Source organism: Talpa occidentalis, unplaced genomic scaffold (genome assembly GCF_014898055.3).
Source record: "Talpa occidentalis isolate TD23 unplaced genomic scaffold, MPIMG_talOcc4v2.1 talOcc4.9, whole genome shotgun sequence".
Lineage (NCBI taxonomy): Eukaryota > Metazoa > Chordata > Mammalia > Eulipotyphla > Talpidae > Talpa > Talpa occidentalis.
The window spans coordinates 91,527,932-91,554,454 of record NW_023605305.1 but is presented as its reverse complement, the minus strand read 5'-3'; the positions used below and the strand labels follow the sequence as shown (position 1 = coordinate 91,554,454).

The 26,523-nt window shown below is 37.0% G+C and overlaps 1 protein-coding gene across 5 annotated transcripts in view; it reads right to left on the bottom strand.

The window, feature by feature from the left end:
- Positions 1–26,523, bottom strand: part of TENM2 (teneurin transmembrane protein 2) — a 3,493,894-nt gene that overhangs the window by 807,571 nt on the left and 2,659,800 nt on the right. For all 5 annotated transcript variants that reach the window (XM_054691588.1, XM_054691585.1, XM_054691584.1 and 2 more), the window contains one exon: positions 6,791–7,066. In XM_054691588.1, the coding sequence (XP_054547563.1) occupies positions 6,791–7,066 (276 nt within the window). The remainder of the gene's footprint in view (positions 1–6,790; positions 7,067–26,523) is intronic.

The window sequence follows — 26,523 nt, the reverse complement described above, 5'->3', positions numbered from 1 at the left end:
CAGAAACACTGCTATTATGTTGATCTTCTCTATTCCCCTTGGTGAGTATAAACTTCTATGAATGGAGGTTTTAAAGAATGCCAACTCAAATATTTCAGCCCCTTCCATTAGTAAACATACTTGTATTTCAATTACCCTTCATAAATATCCTAGGGATGCTAAACTGGGAGAATATCATACTGTGAATAAAAGCCATCCCTGAATAATACTTGGATATCCTGCTTACCCACTTGCAGAGGAATACCTCTTAGTGCGTGTTCTAAGAGACAATTCTGTCTCTCACTTGTTCCCGAGGCACCATAATCCAACATTGCTCCAAGTTTTCTTCTCCTGATATATTGGAGGACTTCATCTACCACTCCACTTTCCTCATCTAGTCTTTGCTTTATCATCTTCCACTTTACTATAATAGATTCCATCAACAATTGCCTGATCAAAACTGAACATAAATAGTAGGAATTCATTTTTTTCCTCTTTAAATGGCCGCCTCCTGAAAAGCCTTGGGGTTTTGCTTCACCAGTTAAAGTGGCTAAGGTTTTAAAAATCAGTTTTCCCTCCATCTATTTCTTAAGAGTCTACCCTAATGAAACTGATTTTCAGGTTAATGTCACCTGAATGTCTTAAAATTAAAAATTTTCATGTAGCCAATTTAAATCCATTTTATAGATGAGCTCAACTTACAAAAAAGAAACAGTATTATAAACACTGATTAAATTATGCCAAAATTGACGTTATCTAGCTTGGTCTGCCATTTTTAGTACCTCTGAAGTACACACATCAATGTTGGGAACTGTAGTAAACTCATAAAGAGGCAAAGCCCACTCCCCCCATAACTGAGCAGGGCAGTCTGGAGGAAGCCTGGGTAAATTGGAGGTATGTAGGTCCCCTGAGGACAGATGGGTCTGGCTTTTCTCCCTATTTGTCCAGAGAAATCCTGGACAAGAGTTACTGGATCTTTCCCGTTACCATGGAAGCCAAAATTTACAAAGAAAAATGAAGTTAATATGAAAATCTTCCCTACGTATCTGTGATTTCTACATCACTGACCAATCTATCAATTGAAAAGTTCTCCCCCCTCACTGTTTCCCAGTTTCAGAATGGGAAATTGAAATGTCTCATTATTTTTCAGAGGTGTTTCTCAAACTCTTTTTAGTCTGGTATTATTGTCTGTGCAAATTCATTCTGATTGCATTGTCTGCAAAAATTTATACTATCAACTTCCTTAGCGTTAACACATTTTATTTACGACCCTAATACTTGGTTTCATCTCTCCCAGAAATATAAATTTAATATTATGCTTGACAAACAACAACTAAAGTAGAGAGTGACTGAACAATGAGTGAACAAAAGTTAAGAGTTTTCTGACTGAAGAGGCTTCCAGTTGTGAACTGACAAAAATGTGTTGCCTCTCACTCTTTTACTGCCTTTGCTACTTAACTGGAGAGAAAGTGCAGATATCAGGAACTCAGCAGCTTAAAACCACATGATTATCCACCAAGCCCAATGTCTCCCCGAAGGCCTGGAGATTACACGTGTAATAATCAGGCAGCCCTTGCCAAAAGTAAGGCTTAGTGCTTCATTTTATTTATTGTACTTATTGAATGGAGCCATTGCTTGATAGCCCCTGGGAGCATTAGCAAACATGAAAGAAACCTCCAAAGGAGAGAAAGAAATATATAAATAACTAAAAACCATGCCACTAAAGTTTATAATCTGGAACATGTAGTACTGAAATCAAGCACTCTTATACCCCTTCAAGTACTCTGTTTGACTTAAAAGTAACTCATGCAGTGCCTTATTTGCTAAAAACATAAATCTCCACCATCTCACAGATGGTCTGTTTGTAAAACATCAATCCTTTCACTTATGTAGCATGCCACAGGCCCATGTGATATTCCTAAATTGTCCCTCTGGCTCTATTATATTCAGCTGCATTTTAGCACTGCCATAACATACATTTAAGATTCCCACTGATAAACTGGGTAAAATATGGTGCTCTACAGCCTCTAATATCTGGATCTTAAGAAAACTGAACAAGTTATTGTAATATGGTGGTCCCCAGGAAAGGGGGAGGTTTCAGGTTCCCTGCCCCACGTTGGGCGCCAAATCTGTTATAGATGGAGTTTTACCCACGAGGGGATGGGTAACTTTGGGTGGGGCAGGGAACCTAAAACCTCCCCCTTTCCTGGGGACCACCCTATTACATTATGAAGAACAAATCATTCTTCATTAAAGGATAAACAAAATTGAGACCTGGTGACACATGCTCAAGTCTTTTAATGGCTCGTTCCCAGCCATGATAATTCATTCCATGTTCTTTTCTTACAAATTTAACTCTTTGAAATTTCTGAATGTAAACAAAAATTTAAAAACACAGCTTGAAGTAATTGTCATCTAAATGCATTTAAATTTTGTTTTCACTCATTGTTTTTAAAGGACATCATACAACATTTTCTTTAGATTCCATGGATGTTTTTCCCACAAAACTTGACCAGAAAAGAAATCATCCCTGAATCAACATCAGAAGTACAGTCAAATACGTAGCTACTTCTTTTACTCTTCTTACACTGGCTTTTTGCTTTTGTGAAGAGCAAAATTATGAGCCCTTAGCTGTAATTGTCCTGTACTTACAGCAAGCTTTATATATCTGCTGTAGGCATTCCCTGTAATCTTCACATGTGGGATGAGGGAGGCGAAAGGAGTGGAGTGGATTAGGAAACACAAATTTGAGAGTATGTAATAGAGTGGTGCAGGAGCAAAGCCACAGCAGTCTGCATATGCTTACTTACTTGGCACTCAAATGGAGCCATGACTGAGGAGCTGGCTTTTTGAGGAGAAAGTTGAATAACTCTAGAAACTCACCTCATGTGACAGATGAATGCAGTGAGGTTGGCAACACCCTAGAGACCTGGCCCCTGGACCAAGGGAAGCCCTTCCCCCTCTTGGAGTTCATTTGTCAGGTCTCAATGAATATGCAGCAAGAACCCTGGTGTGTCCCAGCCCTCCTGGGGACACAGAAAGCCCTCCTGCCAGTGCCAGGAGGACTCACAATTGAATAGAATGGAATCTGTGTTCCACAAACACACTTTACACAGATTCACTCTGTTGAGAGCCAACTTGTCTTATAAATGCATTTTGTGAAATTCAATAGAATTAACCTAACATTTATATTTTCAACCTCAAAATACATTAAGAGAATTATAAATTTCCCAATTGACAACAGATGAAAATGAACAGTGCCCTTATTTACTTGAAGTGGAAATGGAGAGGGCAAAGGAAGGTTAATTTTCTTAAAGCTTTGACCAAAGACAGATTCAGCTTTCTGAATTTTTGGCTTCCTATCTCTTGGCCAAGCTTAATTTCTTTTCTTTGTCTTTTTTCTTTCTGTATTTCCAATAAAATAACTGAAACTAGAATTATGCTGGGGGAAAAAAAAAAGGATATTTTAAGTCCCCAAGGTGAAGAAACCGCCTGAGGAAATCAAGAGTACATAGACCATATTTTTTACAGTGTGTGCTATTCCGCATTTTTAAAGAGGCAATTAGTAATTCTGTGTATTAGTGACTGCCCCATTTTCTCCATAACTCAGGAGATACAAAGGGCCTTAGAGAGAACATATTTTAAGTGGGATGTTTATTACCCCCTCAAAAAAAGTGGAGAAGATGATTCTCATTTAAAGTCACTGGGAAAGACCTGTCTAAAGATGCAGTGGTCAAATCTCACAGTGGCCAAAACTTGGCCCTCCTGTTCTCAAAAACCATTGCCATTTCTAACCAAGCCATTATACATTTAATGATGGAATCAAAGCACCTGATAAAATGATCTGACCCTGAGAGTTTTATCTATTTATCTATTTAAAGCAACCCAAATGAGCACCACATTCACTTAGTGACCAGACGGTGAGTGTGCAACACAGAACTGTGAGTGGTGATATATCAGAACATTCTACACTGCAGGATGAAAATATAGAAAGGAAAATTTCATCAATGCATTCAGTAAGATGAGACTCACAAGTCCAGCATGAAGGAATTACTGGTGGCAAATCAGGGATTTTCTGACATAAGCATAAAGGGTGGACACACACAATTCCTACCATAGAAACAGAAGCCGTTTTTGATATCTGTCTTCACTTCCTAACTAAGTAAAATAAAACAAACAGGATTTATTAATGGTGATTTTAAATAAGCACCATAAAAATCCATGGACCTCACAATTCCATCATAAAAAAAATAAAAAATAAAACACATGGGATCCAAAGAAAATATTCACTTTATGAACACATATTCTTCCAATCTAAAATGGAATTGTAGAGCTTCTTTCTCAAAGTATGGATTCTTGTTACTTCCTCTTCAAGAGAGGCATACCTAAAAGGTTATTGATTCCATTCTGAAGGACACAGTGTTTATTACGGAAGAAGCCATTGCGGGGTACAAGTGTGAGAAATTAATGATGGTTTTGTAAGTGTCCATGCTGTGGTGTGGAACCATGGGGCAACTGTCAATCTATATGATAATACATTCCCAAACTTCATAAAATCAGTGATGTGAAAAAGCATTGATTTCTTTGCGAGCTAAACAGAATTTGTCAAAGAGAAAGAACAAGAAGTTTACGGAAGTTAACACCTCAGCCTGCAGAGTGTCTGTCCCTCACTCCTTATTTGCTTAAAGAGTTTATATGATGTGATGTGTAAAATTTCTTATTTTTACTTCCAGCCTCAAATGAGAGCAGCACATGCATTATATATTTTGAATACATGAAATACAGAAACAATTTTATAAAGAGAAGAGGAAATATATTCTATCTGTGTATTTTGAAACAATTGTCTATCACCTAAGCTTCAACCTGAGCCTCAGTAGTTCCCCTGTGCTTTGCCTGACACACCAGAGTCGCTTAGTACTTCATATTTTTCTTTATGCAATTCTGACTGCATTATAACTGACATTATGGTGGTGGGGAGTAGAGACTGTTTATTTCCTATCTGGACACACCACAGTATTTATGTGGACTCCCCCAAAGTGAAAATCATTCAAATATGATGTTTCTGATAATACTGGGGGGAAAAAAAAGACCTCATTACTTAAAAAATCCTCCTATCCATAGCATTTCCAGGTAAATTCAAAGCAAGTGGTTTGTGTTCCCTTTGCTTCACTGGGAAAACTTCCCTTATTATTTGAGTTTTTAAGATGTATTCAGCTTTAAAAGAGAAAAGGTACGGATTCTATAATAGGTATAAATAATTCTTTATGGATGGTTCCCATGAGACCAGTGAGAATAGCAACCATGGCAGATTTGCTAAAATACCTTCATTAACATGTGCACTACGTTCTTGGATTACAAGCGATTTTATTTATTAGGTAATCAAACTGCCTCCATTTAAAGAGTAGCTGCTACACACTGAAGTTGAAAAAGTACATGCGTAAATGGATGCCTTTATGAAAACTTCTCAAAGTAATTTGCTATCAAATAAGCAACTCAGAGTGTGGATTGTGCCAAGTGTCAGAATTTTGTTAAAATTTAAAAGGAGTCAAGTGCAGTTTTTTTGCCTCAAGAGTACACCTTGATTAGCTACATGAACAGAGCCATAAGTGAGACACATCCCCTTGTCCCCACCGGAGCATACATTATTTCAGAATTAACCATAAATTGAAATGCAACAAAGTGACATCTTGTTGAATATATGCAACTTACCCAAGAAATTATGTGTTTTCAGCCCCATTTTGAGATTCAATGGTATTTAGCTTTCTGTTGCATTCACAACAAACTGCCTGCCTGTAAATCATTTTGTTTTTTTCAAATGTGAGAAAATACTTAAAGCTATTCTAGTAGGAGTTTATAATATTTCTTACAAGCATTCTTAACTGATCTATTTGTAAACATTTTAATGGTAATTCTTTTAGCAAACACACAATATATTCATAACAAACTACACAGCATTTGATGTTTTCTTCAGAAACCAACTGTACCTAATGCAGTTTATCTTTTAGAAAATGTTTCTGACTACACACAGTTCTGAGTTGCTAAGAAATCCACAAATAAGCACCTTATCTCTTTAAATGACTTGTTCAGGCTTCTCTATATTTACTGTTTAATGATCGGAAGCATTTAATTTTCAAAGTTTCATTAAAACCCATCTACAAAGCTGATGGATAAGCAATAGTGATTTCTGATAGAAGATGTGGGGAGCCATTAACCTACAAAGGTACCAAGGAGAAAAGTAAACATAGAAGAGAATATTTTTTTGAAGACAAGTCTCTTCCTCTTTGTCATTATTAAACTCCAGAGCATCTGTTCCAAGTGTGATCTTCAATACGGATATGAGGCATTGCTGCCTGGAAATGAAAGTCTAAGATAAGGTAGTATTCTTAAGAGATCTTCATGAAAAAAAATAACCCAGGTTGCCATTTACTGGGAAGGGGAAATCAATACAAAGACCTCGAAACTTGTGGAGAGAGGACATTTTCTAGGTATAGGTCATAGTTTATCAAGTTGCCTCTTTTGCAATGTAATTTACTTGCTAATAAGACCAACTGGCTATACCTGAATTCAATGTTAACATCCAAATGCGATTTTAAAATTCTCTCCTCATTCCTCATGTGCTTGAGCTGTGCTGGTTTACATCACCCAGCTCAGACTAGGTAGATGAGATTGATTTAAAAGAAAGTGAATGGCTTGATACGCCTCTTTGTAAAAAAAAAATAAAAACAAAATAAAAATAAAAATAAAAACAAACATCCTCAGCCCACATGCTGCAGTCCCCCAAACATGAAAAGGCATTTAAGAACAGGCCTACCGTTCTCATCGTCTGACTTATTTTCGTTGTCGGAATCGGTCAAGGTAAGGGCTGAGTTTTCACGACTGGACAGACCGGAACTGCGCCTGGATTTTATCCCTCTCCCCCAGAGACGGATGGCGTGTTCTGGAGACATCCCTCCCTCTGTGTCGGAGTCGGCATCGGAGCCTGTGCTCAGTGAGTAGCCCTGGTGAAGGATCCCCATGTCGGAACAGTAGCCACTTCGGTGAGGGGAGGGCTCACAGATCCCCAGTTCCGCTAGGGTGAAGTTAGTTCCTAGGGGGACAGCAACAGGCAGACCGATTATAATTTGTGAGCTACTTTACAAAGTTAAAACGTATCCTTACAAAAAGAGACAGACAAGTTTCCCATGCCAAAAAGTATATTGGATTTGCTATGGTGTCCAGTTCCTGGGCAAGAGTATTTAGGATAGTGGGGTGTATGTGAGGCTAATATCTAACAAAATAAATACATAAACAAACATCTAAGATGGGTTTTAATCCTGGGTCAGAGAGTTCAGATTTCAAGATTTTAAAGAATTTACTGCCAGTGTCTAAGTAGCACCAAATAAATTTAGAAATGTTGAACTCAGGATAATCACTAACAGATACTAAGCATTGACTTTGCTTGAGGCATCTTTTATTTTGTGGCTTTCTTTCATGTTTCAAAATTTTACCACTTTTTGAAGATATTATTCCATCGTTTTAAAGATAAGGAAACTCAGGAACAGAGAACAAAAAGAGTTACCCAAGGCCACACATCTAGATTGTAGGAAAACCCCAATCTGGTTCCTGACCTTTCTTGCACAGCAGCTTAATCCTTCACTCAATGTGAGCAGTGACCAGAGAAAGTGTCAGCTTCCCACTGGTAAGTCTTACTGTGGCAAGTCTCTTGATTTCTCAAGTCCATGTTTTCTCATTAATAAAATCTGGGTATTGATCTTTTAAATCCCTTTCAGAACCATGGTGTATCTTTACCAAACTAACTAAACTATTGCTTTTTGTTTTCTGGTTTTGCTTTTTGCATGTTTTTTAATGAAGATAAATATGCTGTATGTTATTTAGATCAGTCTCCAGGGATGAACAATCAGTCCTTTTGTAAGTGTAAGCGATATGAAACATTTTCTCCTTGCTAGCACCATTTAAAACCACCACTAGGATTCACCTATAGAAAGCCCGTGTGTACACATAGGTCTGTGCAGGTGTGGGCATGTGGCCTGATGGGAAGCAGAAGAGAATCGGCATCTATTGAATACTCACACTACCATGTGTCAGGCACTGGGCCAAGCACTTTATGGGCTTTATCTCATTTAAATCTCATAATAGCCCTGCAGTTTAGGTGTTGGCCACTTTACAGAGAGGCTCAATACGTTTCCTTGGCAAGTGGCAGATCCAGAATTCACCTCTAATCTGCAGACACCAAGCCTGTGCTCTTTCTACAGTGTCAAGTGAGCTCAATCAAAATTCAACTGGCAACGTTTTTGCACAGTGAATGCTCCATTTGTGTGCTTTACTATTTAGCTTCTTAAAAGACATTTTAAGGTTTCAATGAAAATTAGATGGAATTGTGTGGGCCACTCTATTTACTGACATACACAGCTGATTTTTTTTTTTTTTTTTTTGGTCTTTAACCAATTTATGGACAGTGAAAAAAATGCATTGAAGAAATGTACTGCTTGCTGTAAGTGAAGAAAGCCTTATAAATAACACCAAAGCCTGGGGTTTACCCACTCTATGTATATTGATTACACGAGGGACATTCCCTATCACTCATGTTTCCAAACTCATGATATAAATTATCGCTCTATGATAGTCTGTATCCATGATGTCATTTCTCAACTTTTATTTTAAAAAGCAACGGAACAACAGCTTGTGCTAACCAGGTGTGACTTTAATTTGTAATAGACACATGTATTTTTATTCTGAGATTTTACTTTCCTCTCTTCACTGCACATTGAACTTCCCCTGCCTTATTTGGTGGTGCAAATGGAATCAAACCCAATTCTATACATAATTGTCTCTGCAGAATGAAACCTATTCATTGAAGAACTAACCGAAGCAAAAATTCCTGTGGGTATGGGGTGATTCCCTGCTACCTATGCAGGGAAGAGGGACAACCTCACTACCATCAGCACCATTCTAAGTGTTGTTTATTCCCTGGGCACACTTTATCACAGTGCCTGGAACTCTCTGCCCAGTGAACTCTGTTCCAATTTGCACCCTTGGTAAATAGGTATTGCCTCATAATTGTACACTAATGTACATTCCAGGTCCGGTTGTCCATACAATGAAAGCTATTGAATTTATATACAAGTATAGATCTGCAATACTGTTCTATTGTTGCTTTTCTTATTCTTAAGTAATTGGAAGAAGTCATTTACTATTTTAACATTCTCACCTCTTGTCTCTTTGAAAACAACCCAAACATACATGTGTTTATTCCACACGTGGGAATTTTTCAGCTGTGTGATTCCATTTGAAATGAAGTGTGCACGTACTAAGGCAACTTTGCTGCTGGTTTTCCCACATCTCATTATCGTCAGCTAGCTTCAAAGATCTCCTCAGGAAAAAAGAAAACAGCTGTGTGAGGAAAGGAAACCTCACTTTTCAGAGGAGCCTATGTGCTTTTCAATCTGGGTACTAGAAGTAATAGTAAGCCTAGGATACTGAAACCAGAGAATGAATATGGTGTCTTTTCTTTGATCATCAAATTTAATTGACACTAAGAAATTAAAGTACTATATTTTTCTGTGAAAACAAACTTGAGATCATCATGGATCAGAAAATATTCGCAGATATTTCTAAAGTAATCACAAATGTTAGAAAAGAAAAAGAAAGTATATCGCCAGAATTTCAACTTCAAGGTTATAGCCCCAACCCACAACTGAGCAGCATTATAAAGAAAAGTGAAAGTTCTGTGCTGAATTTACCAGGAAAAGGTAAACGACTAAATTTATACTGCTGACAGAACGGTAAAATTTTCTCTAAAAGCAGAACTGCTTCCTTAAAAATAGTATCTTCTAAACTCATCATCTTCATCTTCCCTAGGACTATACTTCCCCAATGTCATTAGTTGCCACTATTCCTAGTTTGCCACTCCCCGCTCTGAACGAACTGAAAAGAATAGAATTCCATTCTAAGTACATGGGACAGAGTCCCACAGCTTTACTCATGAAGCTGGTGAGCCATACATGTGGTAGAAAGAAAAAGCAGGTCTATCATTTATTAGGTCATTCAACAAATATTTATTGTTCCTAATGCTGTGCTAGACATTGGGGATATCACAGTGAAGATTATAAAAATCCAGTCTGTGACATTTACGGTCTAATCGGGGAAGAGACATTAATCAAAGAATACATCAAAAATGTACAATCTACACAGTGATAAATGTGATATGGAAAAGGATAGGGAGCCATAAAATGTCATTATGTGGTCCAAACTTCATCCTTCCACATCTTCCCCACCAGACGTGCACCTAGCTTAGTACTTTGAGTGGCTGAGAGTTTGCTCCATGGAGAAGTTAGCAAGCCCGCTTCTGTTTGCCCTTATCAGTTTTCCAAAAGTCCCTCCATATAAATTTCTTCCAGACAATTTTTTTTTATTATTTTGTCTTAGAACATGAAGTCCCATGTTACACTCTTCTGCTCAGAATGCAAATTGTATGAAGGAAATATAATACTTTGTGAACTTATTATTTTACATGTATTTTGCTCATGGATGGAAGATTGATTTTGTTCTAATTCACCTTGCATAACTAAGTCTTTCTGAAGTCCCACTACAGCTTTGAATGGAAGAGAAGACTAGTCATTTTGTGATTCTCTAAGTTAAGGTTTCTAGTGGAAATCAGTCAAAATTGTATTCCTTCTTTACTATCTTCTAGAAAAAGACACAGTATTTCAGTATTCATAGAACATCTGTTCACTCTATCTGCCTCCATCCTGCATGTCACTGATGAAAGGAGATGTGGATGCTGTGTCAACTTGTTTTGTTCAAAATGGGTGTTTTATGGTTGTTCCCAATAAAATGTTCAATGTGGTATCATATTATATTGTCAAGATCAGACTCAATATTTTTATAGATGAATAATTACACAAAGTCTATCACATCTACCACATGGAAACAGTGCAATTTAAGGTTTTGGAAAAGAAAGCTAATGTCCAAAAAGTATTAGATGATTGGAATAGTGAAACAGTCTTAAAAATAATTTCTCCATTTAAATTGTTTAAAATTGTATTTGCTTTAAATCATTTTCTTTCTTGATAATAAACTCAGTGTATAATTCACTTGCTTTCCATAACCTTCTTAGAAGGGAATTTTGCAAGATACCAACCTTTGAGCTTCAAATTCTACTAGAGGACACAACTCTAAGGAATGGTATGTCAGCACATTGTGATCATGGCTTTATTTTCTAAGTTTTTACCAACTTCTCACACTTTGAAATGACCTTTAACTAGGAGAAGCACATATGTCGCTAAGTCAGAATTATCATGTCATGGTAATACCAGGGAATACAAATAGCACTGAAAATGTCAGCATTTGAACATATTTTCTACTATGAGGACAGGAAGATAAAAGTTAACTGTAGTAAAAAGGGAGTACAATATTGAGAATTTTTACAATCTAAATGTTTACTATGTGAGTCCTCTCCATTTCAGAGAAGACATTTTACACAGAACAGCAAAAGTTGACGCAGACCATGAAAATGGTCATTAATGATGACTTAGGAAATTAATTCCCACCCCCTCACTACTTTTATCTATTCCCATTTAAACCACCATGTTCCTATGTCATCAGCTAGTTGCAGATAACCTAATGTAGAGTCTTGTCAAATTGAGATTAACTAGCAAAGCTTGCGAAGGTACATATTGCCATGAAGTCAATAAAAGTGATTCTATAATAGAAACACTAGGGTAACAAGCAAGGTGACAGAATAGCCAGTGCCCAACAGACTTAAGTCATTCATAGAGAAAATAAAAATAGAAGTGGATGTTGGCACAGTGAAGGATTCTTTAAAATCTGATTCTGACTTTAGATCATGCAACAGTCCTGGGCAATATATATTAAAAACACATAAAAGAGTCTTAAAGGGGTTGAGAAAATCACCCACCTCATCAGGTCCTAGAACCTGAGGAAATAAATGATGCTGAGTTCCTTGGGTTTTCTGTGTAATTAATATATCCCAGAACAGGTGGTGGAGAAATTTGCGAATTGGAATGCCAATGGGAGTAGACAAAATAAGGCCAAAGTGAACCCTGTTGTATCAAGTGACTCTCCTCCGCTACTGCCACAAACACACCAGAGTGGCATCAAAACAGACTCAGGGGAGGGCCAGAATTTCCATCCTCATGTGGAGGAAACAAGTCTTCCCTGATTCCCATACAAAGGTGTCAATGGAGGTCATGATCCTGGGCTCCCATCCCAGCCCAGGGGTATTGATGCATGTCTCACCCTCTGTGCCCATGCACAGGACTGACTATTAAATGTAATTTCAATACTACCCGAGGATTGGAAGGTGTGTGCCCTCTCTCTTCCTCCCTGGGTTGATACCTGCATGATCCTTGTGGGCAATGTGCAAACCCAGCATTCCTCCACTCCATTCCTGCTGTTTTGCCAAAGTGAAAACTTGGGTCTTTCACCTCTGTGTAGCCCCCCCCACCCCATCCCTTTCCATTGGTTGGGTGTCAGAGGCGGCCTACTAAAACAGCAGAATTAAATAAGAACCAGATTTGTAAAATATAATACTCCAAGCAGTCAGCATACAATAAAAATCAATCATCATATGAAGAACCAGGAAAATCTCATCTTGAATAAGGAACCATAATTATTTAAATAAAAGGTTAATGAGAGGCCCTTAGGAAAATTAATGAATCCATCAAATAATTTTTGCAAAAAATGACCCTCGATGTTCATGCTGCAAAATGCAAATCTAAAGTGAAGGATATAATACTTACAGTCAGACAATTCTGCCATGAAACATACACTATGCTCTCTGCAAAAATTGTCATTTTTTATCATTTAGAATAGCTGTAGCATAGTTAGAATAATAAATTGCATTAACATAAAAATATACTCTTGACAATCTATTTCACTTTTTCAAGATAAAGTCGCAATAAATTATTTTTATTATTTAGTATGAAATATTGGTTCTCTTTAAATATCAATTCCTTTTGTAAGTGGCCTTTTTCCAGAATCATTTATCCTAAGACAAAGATAATCTCTTGTAAATAAAAATAGGTCACTTTTCCTGTGCAAATGTTAACATTTTAAGATCAGAATGAATATCCACTCCAAATTTTTCTACAGGTATTTAAGAATAAGATATAAATTATAATACTATAGTTCTTTTCATCCTAATAAGTTAGCTAATTTGAACTGATGACTTAAACTTTTGTAAAACAGAAAGTTTTGAAAATTATGACAAGTGATAAAACATAAGTTTTATTTTTATTTAAGTAATCAAAATATATCACTTCATTGTACATTTACATTTAACATCAATACCTAACTATTTGAATTTTCATCGATTATAAACATGTTTGAACAATACAAAACAGTCAGTTCAAAGCAATTACCAACAATATCTAGACTGTTATTTTCATACAAATCTAAAATCTACCTATTTGTGAAGGCAATGATCACAATTTTAAAAGTTGCTGAAGGAATTACTTAAGAATTCCACTGTTACATACTTGTGTATAATAAAATTCTCCAATAAACTCTCTGTTAATGCCCTTCTAAAGTTCACCTGATTTTACACATTCAGATATTTTCTCATATGTTGACAAAACTGTTCACCCCAAATCCTGTGGCTTAAAACTACAGAGTAGGTGTACATGCATTATTATTCATAAAAATTTAAGTCAAATATTTATAGTTTCAAAATGCACTTTAAGAGTCATGATTTTCTTTTAGGTTTAGTCTCTAAAACATTAACATTTAGATATTCCTAAACCTTTAGATAAATTAATCTCCAATGTCTGATGTCTGTCACAACTTTTACTATTCGTAAACACAATCATTCCAATGTAAATATACTCATTCTAAATCAAGAAAAAAAAAAAAACAAAAAACAAAATGGCTAGTGCAGATGGGAAACTGCCAAAGAGCCTAGATTTGTCTGCAGGCTATAAAACTTTCAAAGAGAAAGGTGAATGTGGCATTATCCTCTGAGATGGTGGCATTTTCACATTCCAACCTGAACAAAGACCAATTTAGAGAAACCTAAAGCAGCCACAACAAAAATTCCTGCTGAATGACTGCCAATTTATAAATAGAAACAAAATGTCCAGTAGCCTAGCTAAATGGAGACTCTCTTCTGCTGATGAAAATTTCAACAAGATTAAAAATCAATTCCAGTATTAAAAACCATACTTATCAGTTACCCCATGTGAAAGCATTGCAGATGCTCAATCTGCCAGGTGAGACTGACTCTGAATGTTTGTAATCAGAAAAATAAAATAGAAGGATGTGAGCGAGTTGGCTGCAAGAGTCCAGCAGGTCCCTGTCTGAGAATAGCTTCTAGATGAGCTTATTACATTCACTGAAGATATCATAATGTGACAGTCACCGTCTTAAATGTTTTTATATTCAGTCTTCTAATTACAAGAACAGTTCTATAAGGTAGTCACTACACAGTCTAGGGTTAAAGTGTCAGTCTCCATTTTATAAATACAGTAGGATACTATTCAGTTATAAAGAAAGATGAAATGCAACATTTACAGCACAATGGAAGGAACACAAGAGAATAAAGTGAAGTGACATAAGTCAGAAAAATAAAGACAAATACTGGATGATATCACATATATTAGTAATATAAAGGATACAAAGCAGATGAGCTGACGAAAGCAAAATAATTATAAACTAGCAGACACTAGTAGTTTGACAAAGGTTTCTAAGGTTCAGAGAAAATGGGGAGAGAAACGGATAAAAAGGGCATAAGGCACATAATTCCCATGGTGGTGGGAATTTTTTCATATAAAATATTTGTAGTAATAGTTTTAAAAATACTCATTGTGCATATTTTCTGAGAATTCATTGTTTCTTCTCAGTCTTCATTTACTCCATTTTAAAAATGGACATAAATAAGACCAGCACTTACTGCTGTTGCGAATATTGAATTACAGAAGGCGGGTAAAAGTGCCTAGAATATTGTGCCACAGAATAACCACACAGCAAATGTAGTGATTATGATCATCGCCAGTTTACAGATGAGCATACTTTTTATACACAATTATATAATGAACACATTCTGTTATGATCTGGGGTTTATTTTGAAGGCTTTGGGACACTACAGTTATCTAGGAATATGTCCAATTCACCTAAGTTTTGAAGTGGATTGGCACAAAGCTATCCACATATTTTTCAGTCCTTTTAAATTTCTGTCAGATCTAAGGAATGTTATCTTTGCTTTCATCCCTTGCAATATTCTTTTCTTTCTCTCTTTTAACTGGATGGGATTCATCAATCATTGTTTTTGTCTTTAAAAAAAACAAAAGTTTGCTTTTCTGATTTCTATTACCTGTATATGCTTTTTAGTTCATAAATTTCTACCCTTAGGTATACAAATTATGTATTTTTCCTTCCTTTGAGTTCATTCAGTTGTTCTTTGCCATAGCTTTACAATTTAATACTTTATATTACTGGCATTCAGTCGTTCTTCCTTATTAGAGGCATTATAGATTTCTCTCTAAGGACCAATTTCACTGCATCTTACATGTTTTGATTCTAACATCTTCACTATTGTAGAGATCTAAATATTTTCATATTTCCATTTGTTTCCAAATGTATTGGACATAAAGAACATAATTTTTGTTACAAATTCTTTGAACAATTTTGAAATAGGTTTTATAGTCTGTTAAATTTTCTAAGTAATCCATGTGTATTTGAAAACATAGGTTCCCTGATTCTTGAGTGCAAGATTCTATAAATGTGAATCAAAGCAAATCATTCATTTTGTATTTAATTTTTCTACATGGTACTAATTTGTTGTTTGCTTATCTTACCAATAATTTACAGCTATAGGTTGAAAATCCCTAGAACATATATTTATATTAATTATATTTTATAGGGAACATGTCCATATCATCTAAATTGTCACAGATTATGACAATCTTTGAATATGTGTAGGACATAATGATATCATTTTTTTATTTCTAATTTGGAAAGTCTGTGTACTCTGATTTTTCTTGATCATTCCAGCTAAGGGTTTATCAATTTTTTTAGTGTTTTCAAAGGACTAGCTTTTTGCTTTAATCTTTTCCTTTATAGTTTACTACCTATTCTCTAAAATTGCTCTCATCTAGATTATTATGTCTCCACACTTTGGGTTTCTTTTGCTCATCCATTTCTAGGTTCTTGAGGCAGAAATGAAGATCACTGATATAAAAAAAGAATATTTCTTGAACATTCATACTTGTAATCTTTTTTCTTTAGCTGCATCCCACAAATTTGGATATGGTGACATCACACTATTCTAAGTATTTTCTAATTTCTCTTATACTTCTTTGATACATGGTTACTTATATTATTTTATTTACATACATTTGGAACTTACTTATATTTCTTATTAATTTCTCACTTAAGTACTTGGTGTATGAATCACTCTCTAGTGATTCCTCTTGAAATTCAAAAAGACTTACTTTGTCGCCCAGAACATAACATAAGGAACTGAATAACAGACCATATATGAGAGTCATGCATAGTGGCCTAGGCAAACTTGTAATGTCTAGGTGACTAGCCATGTTCCCTATACACTTACTGATATTTTTGTTCAGTTGTCCTGTAAATTACTGAGGAAAGGGTTAAACTGTAATGAATTTGTTCCTTTCCCCATTTACTTTCATTTATTTTTCTCCTCTTCTACCGTTTCCCCTCCTTCATCTTCTTTCTGAAGCTATTATTAGACATACACTTTTATATCTAGTACACATTAACCCTTGTGACAATATCAATAATTCACCTTTCTCTGGTAATACTCCTGGTCTTAAAGTCTATTTTGTCTGGTATTAAATAGTCATGCAAGTCTTCTTAAATTTACTATAAACAGGGGCCTCCCCAGTGGTGCAGTGGTTGAGTGCTGGGCTGCTGAAGCTGCCTGCAGCCTCTGCAGCGCCGGTTTGATCCCCGGCCGCCGGAGGGTCCCATGTGGCCCGCAGACCTCTCCTGTCGCGCCCACTGCTCCCCTCAGCAATGTCTTTGGTCTGTCTGCCTGTTCTGCTCCCTTCTCTGGCTCTGGTGAATTCTCTCACCCTCCAATGCTTAGGCTGTACCCAGTGCTTGTATAAATTAATCTTTTGAAAAAAAAATTATTATAAACAAAGACATTCTATAGGCCTATTTCCATTCCTTTACTTGCAACTTTGCTGTGTCTTTGTATTTAAGGTATGTCTCCTAGACAGCACATAGATGAGACTTAATATAAACATCTTATAACCATCACCTTTTTTATTTTTATTTAAATTTATTTATTTATGCATATAAGAACGGGGGTACAGGCCAGAGGTGCAGGAGGGTGAGAGGATTCACCAGAGACAGAGTGGAGAGCAGAACAGAGAGACTGACTGAAAACACTGCTGAGGGGAGCAGCAGGCGAGACAGGAGAGGTCTACTGTGCCATGTGGGTATCTCCCTTGCCGGCCTGGGATGAAAATCGTCCTACAGACGCTGCAGATAGCTTCATAGTGCTGTGATTAACCCCTTGCACCACTAGGGAGGCCCCTACAAACTTTGCCTTTTAATTGGTGTGGCAGCCTGTAATTATTGACATAGCTCAATTTAAGTTCACCATTTTGCTATATTTTTACTGTTTTTTTTTTTGAGCATTTTTTATTTTATTTTATATATTTTTACACCATTTTTCATTTTTGCACAATGTATGCATTTTCATCTTGGTTATGGTCCCCATAAAATTCCCACCCACCTTGTTTCCTTGTTTTGATCATACCCCCCCACCCCCCACCATAGTGTGTCTTTTCTTTAAAAAATGCTGTCATTGCTTCTTAAATATTTACTTACTTCCATACCTTTACTCTCTTCTCTAATTAAACTATGAAATTTTCTTTTTCTGGTAATGTCTCTATTATATTTTTAATCTCTTTTCATTGTGTATTGTCTCCTGCTAATTTCTTTGATTACTTTTTGAGTCAACTAGTTCTCTCTTTAATTGTACCTGATCGCATATGGACTGTATATACTGATCTTATTTTTATTTCATTTATGTAATTCACTTATAAAACAAAGTTTTTTCAGTGTTTCAATTCAGTTTTTCTATTATAGTCTCATTTGCTGATTTCCATATTATACATAGCAAATAATCTATATCTGATAAATTCTAATGCTTTTCTAGTTGACTGCTGATTTGCTCATTCTTAATCATAAAAGTTGGTTTTCTTACATACTTAAGTATACATAATTTTAGCTGACATTAAATATATAAATTTTGAAAAATCAGGGGTTTAAATTGAGGATTTATGCCTCCTGAAAGATTTGTATTTCCTTCTCTTCAGGCCATGTGGTACTACTAGCCACATAGCTCTTTCAAGTTCCCTGCTTAATGTGGGAATCTCAGTTTCATGTTCTCCTCCCTGATCCAAGTCTAAGGCCCGATCTCCCAACTGCAGCTCTCACAGCAGTCACTGCTTCCAATAAGGCTCAAAATTCAACCGAAAGTTTTTTTTTTTTTAGTTAATTTTAGTTTTTATTTTGTTTTAGCTGCTTAGAGATTTCTATTATTTATTCTGAAAACTATACTGCTGCTATGTTGATTAAGTTATTTAGTGTTCATGTGTCTCAGTGTTCCCATCTGAGAAATGGAGAAACAGATAACAGTACTTGCTTCACATGGTCCCTGTGTCAACAAATTAATACATAAATATGTAACAGCCCAGAACAAAGTAAGAAGTCAATAAATATTAATCAATATTATATTTATGATGTTCAAGTAAATGTAAAAGTACTAAATGATGGGCATGATTCCATTGTCAAATTTAGTCTACCTCTATACAAAGGAATTATTTTTCCAGTCAAGCTGCATATATTTACAAATATTTAATTTTCATTCCACTAAGTAGTGCAATATCCTACTTTCCAAAGTAATACAAAGTATATTTGCTATGCCAGTAGAGAAGCTACCAACATTAACAGAAATTTTGGCAAAGGCTTATAACATTTGCATCGGCTACTCTAATGAAGGTCCCTGTCTGTACCATGCACTTCATGTTTCCAAAGCATTTTGACTTAGTGAAGGAGTACCATGCATCTCAATAGTTAATGAACTTGTCTGCAGTCTGAGACAGAGAGATCACAGTCTACACCAAGTAAATATAGGTACAGCTGATATTTTGCTTTGGTAACTACTCAGAGTATACACTATGGCCACAAATACCTGAGAGCAATGCTAATGATAAATGTGTGCTTGTATATCAATTCCTTTAACTCCTTTACCTCCTTTAAATCAAATGTTTCATCATTTCACAATTACTGTGAAAATTTAGATGCTTGTCTAAAGTCATGCTAAGCATCTAGCCATTGAACTTGGGAAAAATGGGAAGACTATAGTTTCCTAATGCCTGTTAGCATCTGTTAAACAGGGAGAGGATAATTGAAACTGAGTCAAGAGTTTTCCTTTTCTTCCTTTCCCACCTTGCTTCCTGTGTTCCAAACACATGTCGCAGGTTACGAATACATGTAAAGCCTTAATTACATTTAGCATCTGGCAGCTGTTGGCTTAGAGTGAATTGTTGAGTCACTTAAACTCAAAGTTAAAAAGAAATTCAGGAATAGAAGGCAGAAGCTTGCTCAAAGGGGTAAAAAAAAATCTTAAGTCATCAATAGCAGAAACACTCCAACATCAGCCCTGGGATGCTTATAGTGTGAGTAATGCTATCGCTAATCACTTTCAGCAATACCAGAGATAACTTATGAAAATACATCATTCCCAATATGGTCAAAGCCATCAGCCAAAGGGTCTATCAAGCATTTTTTTCACCATATCAAGGATGCATTCATTTGCAGTGGAGTCACAGATTCACAGGGATCTCAGCATGACTAGAGGGTCAACAGGTGGCTTTTTAAAAACCAAGATCTTTATAATATCCATTCAAAACTGCCACTAATGTTATATGGATAAAGTAATATAGCTGATACATTGCTAACTTTTGGAAGAAGTAAGTTTCACGAGAAAAGGGCAAGAAAAAAATACAAATCCATAACATAGACCAGTGTTTGCCATACAAGGGCAATTTTATTTGCCAGGTAACAGCCTGGGTCCTAAACAGGATAGATATTAATGTTAAAATCCCAAATCAAGTCACAAAAGCACAATAGGGGCCTCCCTGATGGGGCAGCGGTTAAAGACACAGCAATATCAAGCTATCACCAGCCACTGCTACATGATCCCCAGCCAGGGAGCTAAGCCATGTGGCACAGTAGCTCTCTCCTATCTTGGCTGTAGCTCCCCTTAGCACTGTATTTCAGTAGATCTGCCTGTTATGCTTCCCACTCTGTCTTTGGTGAATCTTCTCACCACCACCACCCACCCCCAACCAAACCTCTTGCCTACACCCAGTTCTTGTATGTATAAATAAAAAAAAAAATCTTATTTTAAAAAAGCACAATAGAAAAATTAAATGTTATGTTATATATATATATATATATATATATAAAATAAGATATATGATACACTCATACACTTTCATTAACAGGAAAATTTGAGCCAAGTACACCAAGTACTTCTATTATACAGCAACTACTTTTGGAAATACAGAGAGGAGAATGCAATTCAGGAGGAAAAAAGGAGGATCTGAAACAAATTTGACAAAAGATTAACAATTGTTAACTATATATAATTAATATTGAATCCTCCCTATACTTTCCTGTGACTTTAAGTTTTTTTCCTAAAAATTAAAATAATCTTATTTATTTTTATTATTTTTTAAAGATTTATTTATTTATGCATGCAAGAGTTGGTTACAGGCCAGAGATGCGGGAGGTGAGAGTGGTGATGACAGGATTCACCAGAGACAGAGTAGGGAACAGAACAGGCAGAGTGACGGATATGCACTGCTGAGGAGAGCAGCAGGTGAGACAGGAAAGGTCTGCTGCGCTATGTGGGTTGCTCCCTGGCTGGCCAGGGATCGAACTTGTGCTGCATAGGCTGCGGATTGCTTCACAGTGCAGTGCTTAACCCCTTGTGCCACCAGTGAGGCCCAAAAATTAAAATAATTTTAAACAGAAGACTTGGACCAGTCTGCCTTTATTCATACTTTAAAATATTTGTGATGACATAATTTTATTATGGAGTCATATAATTCAATTTTTTTCATGTTCATATTGTGAGCTAAAGGATATAGAAATGCCTAAATATGCAGGTTCCTTTAAGCTAGATAATCAGTAATAAAATTATGAAGCAAAAGCAAATGCAGCCAGTGAATACACTGTGTCATATCCAGACAATGGAGTATATTTTGGCACCAAAAAAGCAATGAGTTATGAAATCATGAAGACATGGAAGAGAGTTACATGTATATTACTAAGTAAAGAAGCCAATCTGAAAAGGCTATATATTGTATGATTCCAACTATATGACATTCTGCAAAAGGGAAAACTATGGAGTCAATAGTCAAGGGTCAAAGATAGGTGGAGATCAGAAAAATTTTAGGGCAATACAAATGTCTGTGATACCATACTGATGGTACATATCAGTGTATATTTGTCCAACCTCAGAAAATGCACAATACCAAGAACTGCAATGTAAACTATGGACTTTGGGTCATTATGATAGACCACTGAGTTTCTCAGTTTTAATTAATGTTTATCACTCTGGCAAGGGATGCTTGTAACAGGGGGACTAAACATGAGGAGGGGGGAGGGAATATATGGAAAATCTCTGCACCTTACATTTAACTTGTTTGTGAATTTGAAATTGTTCTAAAATATAGTACTGGGGAACTGCATATGGGATGTGGAGACAGAGAAATCAAAAGTGACATCTGTATTTTGAACTGAAAACTGGAAGGAGAGAGTTGCCATCATTTGCAATGGGGAAGGCAACAAGGACAGCCAGTAGGGGGGCATATGAGCTTACACACATGCACATGCAAATGTAGGGAAAAATAGGATTTCAGCCCTGGATATCTGAGTTTGGAATGAGTACTGGGTGTATAGGTGGAGATGCTGATTGATGAAAATAAGAGGTAGGTCAGCTACAACATACATAGATTTGGGAGATGGTGGCATATAGATGCCATTTAACTCCATGGAACTGAACAAGCTCAGCAGTGTGGAGTAAGTGCAAATAGAAAAGGAAAAAAAAAATAAAAATCAAGGATTGAACACTGAGTCACTTTTATATTAAGAGTTTGGAGCAAGGAAGAGGAAGCGTTATAAAAAACAACATCTAGTAGGATGAAAGTCACAATTTTCTGGTAAAATAGAATCTAATAAAGAAAGTCTATCAACAGAGGACCTCCCCTGGTGGCGCAGCAGTTGAGCCCTGGGCTGCAAAGCTGCCTGCAGCCTCTGCAGTGCCAGTTCGATCCCTGGCCGCCAGTGAGGGTCCCACATGGTGTGACAGACCTCTCCTGCCACGCCCGCAGCTCCCCTCAGCAGTGTATTTCATCAGTCTGTCTGTTCTGTTCCCCGCTCTGGCTCTGGTGAATTCACTCACCCTCCCGCACTTCTGACTGTACCCAGTGCTTGTATAAATAAATAAATAAATCTTAAAAAAAAAAAAAGAAAAAGAAAGTCTGTCAACAGAAGAGCACGGACAAGCTGTTTCAAATGTTACTGATAAGTGATTAAGATGACAAATGACCATTATGAAGTAGCAAATGGTCATAACGTGACCCTGGAGGGATATGTGTGAGAGTGTGATTGGGTTGCATTTAGAATAAGAGAGAGGGGAATTGGTAGCAAGAAGATAGACACCTCTTCTGAGTTGAACTACAATAAGAGTAAAGGAATGTGGCTGTGGTCATGGCTGGTGGAAGACAGGGTGGAATGGAGGATGGAGAATGACAGAATGGGTCCTTTGAGAGAGAGAGCAAGATGCAAATTCCTGGAGTGACATTCTTGAGTGGCTAGTGAGACTATGATCTTGTGCAAAGTGGGGTCTTCACCAGGTTTGGAGCAGAGGAGACTCATTCATAGTGCTACGCCAGGAGACAGAGCAAGCGGGTGGGGTGGGGAGATGCATGGTGGACTTGCATTCAGGAATTCTGCTTGGACTGAAGATGGGATGGAGGTGGCAGAGGGTTAGGAGAAAGTAGAGGGAATGAGACTGACACCCAAAAGACACAGAAATGCATAGACCAGGCAGTTTAGCGCAATTGCAGAGAAGAATTAAAGGACTACTTGAAATTTAATAAACTTCTAAAACTTCTGGGAACAAATTTATTACAGCACACACGTTAAGCTGAACTCATTATTCACTAGGGCTGTCTTGATTCACATGGAAAAAATTAAATTATGGTGACTATATTCAGTTTCTAAAATTGAGACAATAATAAATGCAATGTATAAACACTGCTCTTAAAAGGAATGGCTCTAATGTTAGGGGGGAAATAGAGCAAACAGGACACAAATAGGACAATGTGGCTTATGTGGACCAAGTTATTCCTCAATGTAAATTGTGACTACAAATTCTGAATCCACAGAAATTAATTAGTATTATGTCACTGTGTTGTACTTTTCATCATATAAAGGAACCATGTTTATGACAAGGGGTTTTTATCTCAAAAACCAAAATTCACTTTTTTAGATCCTGGAAGGAATGCAACAAAAGGAGAAATCAGTTTCAACAAGGTTATGGCATAATGCACAGCAAGAAGTCAGTCACGCGGGCCCATACTACTTGCAGGGTCCAAGAAACTGGCTTAATTTCTTCCAAAAGCAGGAAAAAAGTAAGCTTTTAGTTTGCAGAAAACCTTTTAACCTACAACAGTAGTATATTTGTTTTTATACTAATGCCATTGTAAAATATGATTTTAGATATTGCTTAGCGAGGAAGGTGCTAACAAGAGCAAAAGTGGGCAGGGTCCTTGACAGTCAGGTTGCTGCCCTGCTTCACCCTGAAATCTTACATGGAGGGCTGCCAACCTCCAAAAGGATTTTTAAAGGATTGTCAGCATCCTGGAATGCACAGAGAACATCCTACCACGACAGCACATGCTCGGGACACTTGGCTTTTTTAGAGACCTAGGAAATGTGCTGTCTGGTTTCTGTTTCCACGTGTTCTGGCAAAGGCTGCCTGTGTTCATATCATCCTGCCTCTTCTAATTAGCAGAACAACTGTTCAGTCATTACAGAAAGCTTCCTTGGCCCTTCCTCATTTTCTAAACCTATCTCCTGGATTTCAGTGATTCTACTATCTCTTCTGTTTGGCATTCAGACAGCATGTTTATTGAGAAATTTCAAAGCAAACTGCCTTAGGAGTCACCATCATCTGTGCAAAGTAGTAAGAAAGATCTCCCTGAAGAAGTGGAGAAACAGAGGTCCCTGGTTTTTCCAGAAGCCATAAAGCGTGGCTCTCACAGAATTGAGTAGTGAGAGGCATCACTCTCATCTCTCTGCCTTTTTTGTTTGTTTGTTTTTTAAAATCAGGGGTCACTCCTAGGAGATTGCTTCTTTCTTAAAAAAAAAAAAAAAAAAAAAAAACTTTCACAGAAAAGCAGCTACATCTCTGGGATGAAGTCAATGGAATCCAATGTGACACTTAATTGTTCTCTATTGAGCCATTTCCCTTTGCTGAAGTTTATTCCAGGTGCATTATGAAAATGTGCACTATCTGGCACTTAGTAAACCTTCATCTAAAAAATAAAACCCTTTCCCTTATTAGGACAGCTTTGCATTCAAAGGGGACATGGGTTTTGTTTGCTCCCTGGTAGCCTGTGAACAGACCAGCAGGGAATTTGCTGCTTCTCTGGCACAAGTCTGGTTTGCCTATGTCACAAGGGGTTAGGAGCCTCATTAATTCCCGTGCTCTCATTTCAGGTTGTTTGGGGATCAGCAGCAGATTATTTTTTCAAACACTTATTTCTTGCTTCAATTTCCTCTCTTTTAGAATTGGCTCCAAATCACTTTCTCTTGTGTGTAGTGTGCTCAATCCCCATTCGGATAAGAAAATCAAAATAGACCTTTCAGAAAACCTATCCGTCAGCATTATCAGGAACATACCCCACAAAGGCTTGGGCTGACGTTCCTGCATATCTGACAGGTTTTATGCTTCTTTGTATTAAGTCTCCCTAGGAATCATTGCTTTATAAGGCTCACACAGACCCAAGGGCACCCACCTTTCATGTTTCAAACTGATTAGTTCAGTTCCATTCCACATATAGAGGAGGTCTAACCAACCACAGATACAGAGATGGGAAGGGTGTGACCCTGCTCTGTGGAATCACAGTTGAATAAGAAAGGCATCTAAATATATAAATACAGTATCATCTCACATTCCTGGGATAGATTTATTTTCCACTCCACCTACACTCATGGAGATGAGAGAGCATACACAGGGGAGAAGGTAACCGTATTTCTCAGTTCTATAAGATTTCTGGGTGGGAAACATATAAATGGATTAGCCCCTAATCTCTTGAGTCTTCAGGTTCTTCTGAAAATAAAAAGATGGGAGCAGAAGGGCTGACATCATTCATTCAACAAACACAAGTGGCTAAATATTTGTTGATGGTCTAGTATATATCAAGACCGGGTTAGAACACTTCACCTGCAAATGTCACATACTCCTCAGAATAAGACTAGAAGGAAGGCATATACTCAAACCAAAGAAGTAACATCACTAAAGCCACATAAAGAGTGGGTGGACTCAATTCATGCATTCTCTTTTTGGCTCCAAAGCCTGCGTGCTCTCTCATATGCACTGCTTTCAAGTTCAGTCAAAAGACTTTCAGCTTTAAACTTCTGTGGTTACATAATATTCTGAGTGAGAGAGTGGGCAAAAGACCTCTTTTCCCAATTAGGATAGGGAAAATGGGGTGGGGTCGGGGGAGTGGGCACTGGAATGCAGTGTTGAAGAATCTGTAAAAGGGGCAAAATTGGAATTCAACTCTTTTATGAGAGACTGGCTAATAAGGGTCCTGGATTTTGTTCTAGTACTGCTGTTGAAATCAGCAACAAAATTTGTAGATTATCCAAGTGAATTAAGCTTATTTCTGTAAATACTCATCTTGTTGTAAATGAGAAAGGACCACAGACATATGGGATCCTATGTAAAGAAGTAGACAATTGAGCATCCTTAGGACATAGTAATTTAGCTGACAATGGCATTGACTTGTCAGTGGGTTTCAATAGATTTGAAACCCAAAATCTAGTGTAGTAGGTGCTCAACAAATATTTGTTGAATAATAAATTAGCTGAACAATTTACATAGACAGGGCCTCCCCAGCTAAACAATTACACAGACAGGGCCTCCCCTGGCGGCGCAATGGGTTAAGCGCAGTGCTGTGAAGCTGCCCACAGCCTCTGCAGCATCTGTTCGATCCCTGGCCACGGGAGAGGGTCCCACATGGTGCAACAGACCTCTCCTGCTGCACCCACTGCTCCCCTCAGCAGTGTATTTCGTCAGTCTGCCTGTTCTGTTCCCCGCTCTGGCTCTGGTGAATTCTCTCACCCTCCCATACTTCTGACTGTACCCAGTGCTTGTATAAATAAATAAATAAATCTTTAAGGAAAAAAGAAAAAAAAAAACAATTACATAGACAGATTAAACATAGAGTAACTATGCAT